This window comes from Brachyistius frenatus, unplaced genomic scaffold (assembly GCF_029030835.1).
Source record: "Brachyistius frenatus isolate BFR_SWC_R1_liver_20210118 unplaced genomic scaffold, ASM2903083v1 Contig_15, whole genome shotgun sequence".
NCBI lineage: Eukaryota > Metazoa > Chordata > Actinopteri > Embiotocidae > Brachyistius > Brachyistius frenatus.
This window is the reverse complement of record NW_027210614.1, coordinates 3,124,624-3,137,026: the sequence shown is the minus strand read 5'-3', so window position 1 is coordinate 3,137,026 and position 12,403 is coordinate 3,124,624. Positions and strand designations below refer to the sequence as shown.

Genomic DNA, 12,403 nt, shown 5'->3' with positions numbered 1-12,403 from the left:
TTCTTTTGTTTATTTTTATTCATCACTAACATAAACCATAATTAAACATTATGGAAGCGATTGCTATTGCATGATGCTGCACAGGTCAATGAAAGGGTGTAGCCTACTCACATCACTAGTTTTGCAGCTTCCAGTAGGTCATCGTTGGTTATAAATAGTTCTTTGTTCTGGATGTTTCCTAATGAATCTAAATTAGGTTAGGGCAGGTCTTTCTTTGACAGTAAAGTGGACAGGTAGAGAGGATCATAGAAAGGGATCTGACTCAGCTGATGTGTGTAAACACAACATTTCATCTCCCGTTGAGTAGTTTGGATTGCAACAGAGCTCGGAGGAGCTGCTGGGCGCATGCAGACCATCAGGCTGTGCATTCTTTGCCGGGGACTAATTTCCAGTCCTCCACTTGGGTCTGGGTAAACAGCACCGCCCCGATGGTTGTTTGTTTTAAGTGTGGAACGATCCATCGCAGAGCGCCGGGCTCGATTGACACTGTCTGCTGATCTGCTACTGCGGATTGCTCAGAATAACAAGGCTGCTCGCTAATTCCCGTCTATCGGGGCTTTCGCCGAAACACCGAGAGAGTAGGGTCCAAAAAAAAGCCAACCAGGCAGGCAAGAACGCCGCGCCGCCGTTGTCCGCACCCCAGAATGGCTTCAGGAGACCTTTACGAGGTAGGATAAAACCATGTCCAAGGAAAATGCTCTGTAATATTGACGAATAATGGAATTAGGAAGTAAAGGGAAGGGCGTCGCGTATGTAAAAAGCGGTGTCCTAAGCCCTTTAACAGGCGAAACTAACCCCTCTGAAGCTTTGCGAAGACAAGATTGGTTAATTCATGTTTCTACTTTATGTCGCTTCTGATATACTTTGACATAATTCTTCGCGACTGTAGTAAATAGACACGATGTCATTTACGGGCTGAACTCCTCAGTCTGTCGCCGAGTTGAAAGTCGTGGTAAAGTGACAGCAGCGCGGAGCGGACGGGCATGGTGAATAGCTACAGACGGAGTGATGGTTCTGAAGGTGCGCATACATGCCAAAAGATATTTTGTCATCACAGGCTTTCACAGCGGTGCGAGTGTTTCGCAGGCTGTTTGGCAGATAGGACGAGAGACGCCAGTGTATTTTTTTTATTTTTTTTTATCGAGCGGTGTAAACAAGTGTGTGTGAGCTTCTTTCAGGGTTCATGCGTGAATTTGTGAAATTCTGACTCCCACAGTGTTGGGGGTGAAAAAAAAGAAAAAAAGTTGACCAAATGGTTGGCAGGAAGGTCACGCTGCCCTCGTGCGCAACATCTCTCTGGAACCGTTGCCAGAAATTGCATGAAGCCTGGTTCCTACGGACAGTCACTGTCTAATGACAGTAATGCTGACAGGGTGTCATACAGTATGTTTCACTTCATGTTACTAACAGACGGATGGGGGGGGGGGGGGGATTTGAATGTCTGTTGACTTCCAAAGACAAACAAATATAGTTTGCATATATCACCTCTTCCTTTTTTCTTTTTTTTTTCTTTTTTTTTTAATGCACACAGTTTAATCATGTCACAACAAAGTCCATCTGAAAAGAAACTTGGGGATCCTCTGAGTGTTCAGCTAGATAACATTATCTGCTCACAGAACTGACAAATAATGCACGGTAGTCAAGCAGGACATGAGTTACAAGACAATAGATTAGGCTAAATAAGTGAGAAGCAGTAAGTAATTATGTTTTCACACAATGTTAGGCTGTTGGACTGTAATATATATATATATATAAAGTATATTATTGCTCTTTATCCTTGAAACACATTTAATTTGGAATATGATAGCACAGTGCTGCCTATAAGCCGATCCATGGACTAAATTTAACACAAGACCAAGTTAATATATAATATTGTCTCATCCCCACCTCCTCCGTCATGGCCATGTGTTTTGGCTTTTGTCAGTTTTATTTATTTAATAATTTTTTTTTGTTTGTTAAGCTTCTTTCAGCTTGGCTTCATGCGTTCATGTACCACCCCTGAGCAAAGAAAGCTGTTTATTGTATGACACATTCAAGTCATATTGTTTGGTAATTGCTACTGCTGAGTGGGGAAAAAAAACCTGTCACTTGTGATTCAGCATTGTATGAGTGTAGCTTTACATCAATTAAGGACTATAGAGCAATACTCTACTTTTGTTTTGAAGTGAGTCCTCGATTGAGAACGTTTCTTGTTCTGTGAAGGCTGTTGGTTTGATGTGAAATGTGCTTCATGTGGCAGCCTTCAACCGTGTGACCACGGGAAGCTGATTCATTTGTGTGGAGCTGAGTGACTGATCACTGCTAAGCGGGTTACTGGTTTATCATGATCTATCAATAGAAAATCTCCCCTTGTGGGATCAATAAAGTACTTCTATCTATCTATCTATCTATCTATCTATACACACAATATTATTTACAGTGTGTGTAATTATGGCCTATAATGGTAATTACATTTTTTTTAGTTGTTTTCCTGCTAACATGACAACAGCTCCATGGGTGACAGTCATGTTTTAAGTGACCAAAATGTAGAAGCTGGCCAAAGTTTGCTTGGGCTGTATAGATTTTATTTAAAAATGTGGAGAACTTCTTTTGTTGAGATGTATGGTAAGCAATCATTTTGAGGAGCTAGTGCCCGTTGGAAGCACCGTCACCAGAGAACTAGCTGATATGGTTGTGAAGAGGTGTTGTTTTTTTATGGTGCTATTGGAAATTGTTTGAAAAGTGTGATACATTTTGGAACGTTAGGACAGATTAAGAGAGATAAAAGCCAAGAAATGTATGTATCATTTGACTCTTGCGTGTTCATTATTTTATTTGATGTTATTATTTTTCTTTTGAGAAAAGCAAAATCAAGGTGACTACAAACCACATTGCAGCTCACATTAATAAAGGAAGAATTTGCTGATTTCACATCAACTGAGCCAACCTGATGAGCTGAGAATAAGCTTGGTTATTTTTCAATGCAGAAGAACATCCTGACTTCACTCTTAGGTTTCTAATAAGATGTTGTGAAGCTTGAGTTGAGGTTATTAGCTGTCTGTTGGGTTCTGGAGTTAGAAAATCCATTTTAGAAAGTGGATGTTGTGGAGTCAAGGAGATGGAGCCTTGGCTCGAAAGAGGGAGCAGTGACCTCCAGGACTGAGTGAGTGAGACAGACTGAGGCCAAGGTTGGGTACTGAAATTCAGTACTTTTCTGTTGTCATTTGAGAGTGGGAAGGTGTTAAATATTCAACCTGTAATTATGTGTCTGAATTCAATATTCAGTCTCTCAGGCTGTGCCTTGTGCTACAGTGGGGGGCGTTTCTAAAATGTCACTCTGATCTATTGCATGCTTTCTTGAGCTATCAGTAAACAAGGCCATCACTCTCTTTCTTGGTGGAAAGTGAAGAAAACTTGCAAGTCCTGTTGAACCGATTTCATGACATCAAGCCATGTGTGAGAAATATTTTTGCAAAATTGTGCATCAAGATCAGGTTGTCTGCAGACTTTATAAAATGTAATGAGGCAGTGGGGATGAACATAATGTGAATTCTACAACGTCGTTGAGAAATATAACAACCTGGGGTCAGTTGTTGTGCAAAGATACTCACTGCTTATCTGTATTTATTAACCACATTAAACACTTCAACAGAGATGCATACATTTGAACAAAATGATGTACAAAGAGACAAATTTTGAATGAAAAAAATTTATAACGTCTCGTATTATGAGAGAAGTTGAGGTTTACAGGCAACACCTGACATCTGTTAAAGGAACTCTATCTTTCCCTGAACCACAATATGCCTTTTAAGCATCAAATATTTGCCTCCTGTTGACTTTAAACGTAGCTGTCAAATATATTCATGGTTTCTTTTCAGAAGAACACTGCCGTTTCCTTGAAATATGTTGTCACAGTAGATTGTAAAGGTGACATGATTTAATCAGCTTCTTCACTGTTCTTGTTAATGATGATTTCATCACATGTAACAGGTTTCTCTGTCACAGACTGAAGCTCAGGTTGAGGTTGCATCTTCCTAAGCTATGCTGTGGCTTGTTACTGATATCTATGGTGCACAAAGGAAGAATTGTAATGACTTTTGTCACTCCTTGACTCTCGTCCAACATTAGGTCAAAGTTCTCATCGATCAAATAAAATATCTCAATGTCTACCTGACTGACATGCACAAAACCTTTGGCACAACATTCATCCTGATGTTGACCAATTATTAGCCAGTTAGAAACATGAATTTATTCCTATTGTTTTTCACAGAAAACTTATTTTCTATTGATTTAACATTACCTTCATGTTTTCTCAATATACTGGGTTGCTAAGCGTCTTTGTTTCAGTGTCTGAATGCTCTCTACCCATGACTCCTATGTTTCACACTCTATACAGCAGCCTTCATAAAAAGTTTTCGAAAGCAGAGTTAGATTTAGATGCACATGGTGAGAGGATAGCAGCTTAAAAAAAAAAAAAATGGAATTACTGCCCAGTGTCTGTATGCCTCTGCTAACCACTCAAGTAATAATTTACATGCATATCTGTTCAAACTCATATAAATGTTAATGCAAAGAAGCTAAAAATTCTGAATTGCCAATGTTTCACACAATCCTGACCACACAGAAAATCCACAATTTCTAGATGGACAATTCAATAACTGTCATAAATGTGAAATATGATTACCCCTTCTGCTCCACAGTTATTGAGTTGAATAATAGACAGAAAAGAATAACAATCATCTTATCCTATTAGATATTTGTGTGAAATATTGTCATATTTTTGCTGTGAATTATTACGTTTATTGAATCCAAGTGGATATCAGTACCAAATTTTAAGTAATGCCTTCAAGGTGTTCCGGAGATATCACATGCACAAGAATGAGACTGATGGATTGGAAGGTCATATTGACCTTGACCTCTGACCTCAGATCACCAAAATCTGTTCAGTTCATCCCTGAGTCCAAATTAAGGTTTGTGCCAAATCTGAAGAAGATCCCTCAAGGTGTCCTGCGATATTGGATTCTAAAGAATGGGACTCGGATAGAACGGATGTGAGGTGATATTGACCTTGCTCTCTGACTTTTGATTACCCACCAAAACCAAGTGAAAGTTTTTGTCAAATTTGAAGGTCTCTCAAGGCATTGCTGAGTGATCGCGTTCACAAGAAATGGAAATATGTGAGGTCACAGTAATTGAACCTCTGACCTTTGACAACCAAAATCTGATAAGTACATTGTTTAGGCCAAGTGAACATTTCTGCCAATTTTGATGAAGCTTAAGGTAATCATGAGATATTGCGTTCACAAGAGAAAGAAAGTGGTCTTGACCTCTGACTACCAAAATCTAGTCAGTTCAGCGTTGGTACCAAGTGAATTCTTTTGCTAAGTTTGAAGAAATTCCCTTAAGGCGTTCTTGAGATATTACCATCAGAGATGGATGAGAGGGACACAAGGTCACAGTGACCCTGAATTTTGATGACCAAACTCTCATCCGTTCATTCTGAGGGCGTGTGAATGATTGTGCCACATTTTTAAGAAATTCCCTCCAGCTGTTCCTGAGATATTATGTTCATGAGAATTAATCGAATTGGGGTCACAGGGACCTTGACCTTTGACCTCCAAAAGCTATTTTACCTCATCCTTAGAACCAAGGGAATCCGTTTGTCAAGTTTGAAGAAATTCCCTGAAGGCATTCTTGAGACTCAGTGTTAATGTGAACAGGATGGAAGGACAACCTATACAAATCTATAAAATCAGAATCAGAGGTTCCAGATTAGGTGGCAATGATTTGATTCATATTGAAATGTGATTTGAAATGGGCAGTACATGCAAGAAAACCTTCAAACATCTTGCAACTGAAGCAACTTTGTGTAGAGGACTGATCAAAAATTGACAAGTGAACAAATGTGCAAAAGGTTTACAATACTTTATTTCTGCTTCAGGGGCCATTAGCATCTAGATACTTTCTTTTTCCCCAGAAAAATATAAGATCGATTGATATTTTTGTTCAATAGATGACTGAAAAAAACGAACTTTCAAGTACACCAGCTTTATCTGTAAGACACTGAGTGGCAAATTGTCAAATATTGTCCAAATATGTAAAAAGATTAGCCAACAATTTCGATAAGATGTATCTAATTTTTTACATCACTGTGTATCAGTTAAACAAACAGATATGTTGGCTTTTTCACTTAAATCATGTTGATATTAGCATGTAGCTCAGAGCACTGCTGCCTAAGCACAGCCTTACAGGCCTGTAGTAGACTCTTGGAACCAGATTAACAAGAAAATGATGTTGTGTCAGTGTGTGCTGTGGATTTTATTGAGTTTTAGGCTACAAGCTGGATGTTTCCAGGGAATTTGGTTGTGTTTGTTGTACTAGCTTGGGTGTTACTTCCTTATTCTGAGTCTGAGTGGTACAATTTGTGCAGTGGTGAAGATGCTGAAGCAGACCCAGCATGACTAATGCACCTGGTCAGAAATACACTCGGTTGCACCTGTAACCACAACCAAAAGTTATGTCAGCATATACAGTACGTTTACACACCAGTCTGGACATCCTCGACAGACCTTTTGTATGTTGTTTTCACTACGTTTTGGAATGTAGGATGCTGAAAAGAAATTCAGCAGCTGAGGGAGGATATGCCCTCCTCCACTCTCCCACCTCGTGCTTCAATACTAAATGTTACTAAACCTCTCTGGTCTGTGTATAAAACTGGGCCCTTCTACCTCCTCCACTTTCCTTCTTTTCTCTGCATGTGGCTCTGCTGTACTGTTAAAGTCTCCCTCCACTCAAAATTGTTTTTTTTTTCTTGTTCCCACAGTTGAAAGTTTGAGCTTCACTGTAAGAATGCAACACATTCTCGTGCTGAAACGACAGAATAGTTTGTTTTCCAGTGACTACCAAAACGACAAATATGATTGTTTTAGGTGCTCCGCATTGGACCAACGTGTCGTCAAGTGTAAAAAGACAGAATGGGTCATTTCACCATCTGAGAGTACCAGCGACGTGTGTACCGAACCTTTGTTACCATGGTCGTAATAGACACAATGTTAGCGTGATACGGGCGCAGTATGCCAAAATAACTATTTGTTTTTTTACCGACATGACATGCGCTCAATATATTATGTAAGTTAAAATAACCTACCATCTTTATTACTACAATCACTAGAAGTCACAAGAATAAATGTAGGTAGTTTTAACACCACAATCAACCGGTGTTGTCGCTTTCAATGAGGACCGTCTAGCATAATGAGGTATGGGCACTGTTTAAAGCTGTTTTCACAGTCGTCTGAGGATGGAGGATGGTTTCTCTGTGAAAGTGTAATTTTAAGAGGTAGTCCTACAAGGATGATTTGTAACATCACAAATATTTTAAAAGCAAATCCCAGTGCAGTCCAACTAGCACGAGTGCACAGTGCAGACTTGAAACCTCCAGTGTATACTGACGATAAAAATGGGTTTGACATTAAAGCATGAGACATTTGTGATGAGCCGTTAATCTTCTAAAATGAAATATATTTGCATAGCCATACATTCTGGACGTTTTAATGAGTGAGGAAGTAAGAATCATTATAAGGATTTTGAAGACAATTAAAAAATGTTGTGGAAAAAATTATCACACAAATTATTATTCAACAAAGGGTATTTTATATACCCTTTAAACATGTCTGAAGGGGATCTTTTGGTTTGACATTGTTTGGTATTGCAAGGACTTAAATCTCTGTATTTCAGTGCCACTCCTACAGCTCAACTATCCAATCAAAGGCTGTTTACTCCTGCTGATGTATTTAAAGCAGCAGAGAACATGATGAGCAGTTATTACCACAGCTTCATTAAACCCTCTGTTAAAATTTTCCAACCATCCACCATCTCTGGCTCAACAAACAGCACACATTGTCAGGTCCCCTCTAATTTCTCCTGAAGTGAATATTCACAAATCCACTGTGTGAAAAGGCACATGCAATGCTTCATCTTGTGAATTTTCATGCCTGTGTACCTTCATATGAACAAGCAAGCTTCTGACAGAGTCTAGCACAGTAGAAAGTAATGAATTTATAATAAATGCCAGGGGTTTTGCAACGTTTGCATACCCCTTTAGAAAATGCATTAGTTTGGGTACCAAGGCCAATTACATATCATGTTGATTTTTTTTTTTTTTTTAAAGAAAAGACGTAAATACAGGCCCGGCAGTAACTATAGATTACAAAATAGCCTTTATTCAAATGCTAATGCACTGATAGTTTTTATTTCTTTAACTCAACAATTAGGAAAAGATTGTGGCATGTGCAAAAGTCTGCAAATGACTTGCAGTTTGAGAGCTTCATCAACTCATTAGGTCTTCATTTACTGGTTAGGATTTGTAAAGTAGATGAGAAATTGTCATTAGGACCATAATCAATTCTCTGACCCTTCAAACCTTCTGGTAACCTTAAACACCCACAGGGTCCTCAAGGCTGTGGACTCAGGATCTGAAAATGAAGCTAACTGATACAAAACAGGGGACATTTTAAAAAGATATTAAAGCTTTTCCAGCTTATAATTTCCACTGTCTGAAATGTCATCCAGAAGTGGAAGCTTAGGAGAGCTGTTGAACTAGACAATATCTGGTAGACTAAGAAAATGTTTGGATAAAGCTGTACGTCTACTGAGCAGCAATGCAAAGCAAAACCACTATCTGACTGCAGAGGAGCTGCAGGAAGGTTTAGTTGAGACTAGATAGGTGGTGCTCCATTCACAGTGTAGAAATGATGCAGAAACAGGGTTTACAAGGAATGGCCATCAGAAGGAAACCTTACTTATGATGTCATCTCAAAAGTCAATGTCTAAAGTCTGCAAAACAAGCATATGAAGAAACCAGAGTCCTTTTGGAATCTAATGCTGTGGACTGATGAAGTTAAAATTAAGCTCTTTGTTTAGAACAAAAAAGGGAGCTGCATTTGAAGCTTGCCAAGTGTTAGCATGGGGTAGGAAATTCTGCTTTGGGATTGTGTGGCAGCCAGTGGCACAGAAGACATTGCACAGATACAGGGAAAATGGATTGCACTGAATATCAGTGAATTCTGCATGTAAAGTCAGCCATCAGTTAAGTCAGCAGTCAGTAAAGACAGCGAAACAGGAAACAGGCTGTTCAGGACAATGATCCAAAGCGTATTTCCAAAACTAGGATGAATTACTTCAAGAAATGCAAGCTAAAGCTGTTAAAATTTCCCGATTGAAACACTACTGAAAATCTGGAAGTAGATTTTAAGCATGCTATGTGTGATTTGCAGATTTCATAATCACTGTTTATCTTTGTAATTTTTAAGAATTTAACAAAAAAAATGCACATTTTCAATGTCTTTTGGTGCAGGGTTTGTATTTACGTCTTTTCACTTTAAAAATGAATAAAATAAGTAATCAGACCAGGGCTGTCCAGATTTTGCATAAAAGTGTGTGGAATATGTTTTGATTTATTTCACCACAGATTGCGTAATAGTAATACTAAATGTATGAATGAGATAATCAGGCTTTGTCGTGCTTTCACGCGATATATAAGCCAAAGGTTTTCAGTCTTTGCTAGATGTGTATCACTGAAAAAGAGAAGACTGTTGAGTCTTTCGTCAACATCCTTATTTTTGTACTTACACCGATCAATCTTTAAACTACAGCACCACCTATACTTTGATTTGTAGCTACATTTTCTAGATCTGCACAGCTGTGCGAGTAGCCTCTTTAGCTGTGCAATAACCCTTTAATGCCGAGCTGGGTACTGAGCTTAAGTTAGCGGTTATACTGATCAATTGCCATGGGCATTGATTTTCCTGCCAATAACTGAAAAAGTATGCGAGTAAAGAGGCAAAAATGACTTCTAGGATTCTGATATTTCCTGTATCAAAGTTTAGAATGGATATTTTTAGATATTTATACACATTCAAGAAATGAAAATGGACAATACAACTACAAAGTAAATTTTGTCTTTAATGTTTGTTTATTTTGTCTCAACACCAACTTCCTCCTCCTATGGTCATTTTGTTGTCTGTTTCTGGAGCAACCATTGTTCTCCAAACAGAACTATCAGCCTAAAGCCCTAAAGTGGTGATCTGTACTGTATACAGTTTCAATTTATGGCATTGGTAGTTATCAAGGGTCAGTGCAGTGCATTTCTACAACACGTATTATTAAGCAGTGACTGCACAACAGAAAACATTTTCACAGGATGTAATTCTTGAAGGACTTAAATTGATTCATGTCACCCTGCATCAGTTTGGATGTGAAAATGAAGACTTGTTATCATGTTTTACAATGACCCTTCACCCTACCCACCACTGTGTCCTAATAAAGGCTACAGGGTAACTCCAACACACTGTACCCTGAAACAGGCTGCTGCAATACAGACCATGTTAAGCCAAAACTGAAGCAGTAATCCTTGATCTTCACCTGTCTAAAGATTTCTTTTAATAGATGAGGGGGCTCTTGGGCCTTGTTACAGAGAAGAGCCGCTTTGATCATTATAGAAACAGGCGCTGGATATTTCAGATGAGCGAGAGATGAAAAAATACCTGTTATTGGTCAGTTATATATTTAATACCTAAAATAAAATTCACTGTCCATTTAGCTCCTCTTTGGTATTCACTGACTCCTGAGGGAGATGTCTGGCTCTTAAGCTGCTAAATGCTCCACGACAGTATTTCTCTTTGTCACTTGGTGCCACACAGGTAGCTGGCAGGCAGTTTATCAGAGCTTATTTGCTGAAAGCACCTGCCATTCCACATGACCATACCAAACAGGTTTTAAGTATGTCGCCGTGTAACTCTGTTATCTGAAGCATTTGAAAGCAAAACCAAAAACTGTTCAAAAATGCCTTTTACAGCATGAACTCCAAAGTGTCAGTGTAAAGTGTAATGCACTTTTAGATTGGGGACTTGTTTTTACTTTAAAAAAAAAAGTTGAACCGGAGACATTTTTGAATTCTGGGCCACTTGTGGGTTGTAGTTGTAATGTGGGTTGTTGGTGCTGCTTGGATGTTACCATCTCATCGGACTGAAGTGGTGCAATTGTTTTGGACTTGATGGGCTGTTCTGGTTTGATGAAGGGAGGTGGTTATTTTGGTATCTACAGTCAAAGCTGGTTAGAAATCTTTTCAGTTTTTTCATTCTGAGCAGGGGAAAACAATAATGTAAGCTGCTCCGTGAGGGTCAAGGTCTCTGAGCCTCTAATCTTTTCTAATTGTTAATGTCACTTTCCAAAATTTTACCTTTTTTTGTTTCACAAACTTAAATAGGTAAACCTTATAGCGTTAAAAAAAAATAATATACATATATATATTTATAGGGAGTTTTGGTGTTCATGTAAATACATTATTCATATTATGTACATACTGTATTTTTTACTGCAAAGGAGGAAAATAATTCAAGTCCCCCCATCACATCTTTAAGCAAAGTTAAAATGGTCTTGTAGGTTTTTCTGTTCCCAATTTTAAATAAGTCTATCTGAGAGCTACCAATGTCAGAAACTTTATCATATTATATTGGTTACTAGTCTGCTCTGTTGTAACTGCTTCAGAAACAGTCTGAACTGGGTCTGCTTTGAGTTGGAAGATTTTAGTCCAGTAGTTAACAATGCTTGGGCAGTTCCAAATCATGTGTGCTAATGAAGCCAGTGTTTGTCTACTTGAATGGACTTACTGTGGGAAACATCTTGGAGAGTCTCAGCTTTAATAAGTGCAGTCTGTTTAATATCTTGAACTGCAACAGTCCATGTCCGGTGCAGACAGAAGAGGAATGGTTGTGCTGTTGGGCCTTTCTCCACCTGTGATTTCCACTCAAAGATCTTGTGCAGTCGATTTGTGCCAGTACATCACAGATTTGAATTATACCTCAATTCTCAATTTATGGAATATATTATGGAACTAGGGGGATCATTGGGAAATAATGGAAATACCAAAAACTACAAACTCTCAGATATCAGGAAAAACAATCTATGTTGGATACATATATTGAATTTCTTCTGTAGTTTATAGAATGCTTCAATAGAAAAGTCTCATATAAAAAAAAAAATGTTATATATGTAGCATTGAAGTTAGAAAGTGATGGAGCACACCGAACATTTCTGCCAGCCAAAGTGTCTCCTTATGTTGAACCAAAGTCAGATTGGATTGTGAGACTAATGGATTCCTGAACTTTAGGTTAGGAATTGGTAGCGCTGATAAATCATTGGTAGTTGTGAAAAAGGGGAGCACCTCCCCTTCTGGATTTTCTAATCTTAACCAATCGGCCCTTTGTGTGAAACCAGAATGCCATAAAGTATATGTCACAAGACCAATTATAAAGCTGAAAGCATAGCAGTTCTGTCTCTTCTAACGTCAAAATTCAGCATTTTATTTGGCTATTTAAGTTTGAGAAATTTTGTTTAAACTGATTTTTTTAGTAACATTTATCCCAAG

The 12,403-nt window shown here is 38.4% G+C and overlaps 1 protein-coding gene across 1 annotated transcript in view; it reads left to right on the top strand.

The window, feature by feature from the left end:
- Positions 1-380: 380 nt before the first annotated feature.
- The window catches only part of LOC138618107 (chromodomain Y-like protein 2), a 35,931-nt gene continuing 23,908 nt past the window's right edge, over positions 381-12,403 (top strand). The window contains exon 1 of the mRNA XM_069693617.1: positions 381-668. Within this exon, the coding sequence (XP_069549718.1) occupies positions 645-668 (24 nt within the window). The 5' untranslated portion in view covers positions 381-644. The remainder of the gene's footprint in view (positions 669-12,403) is intronic.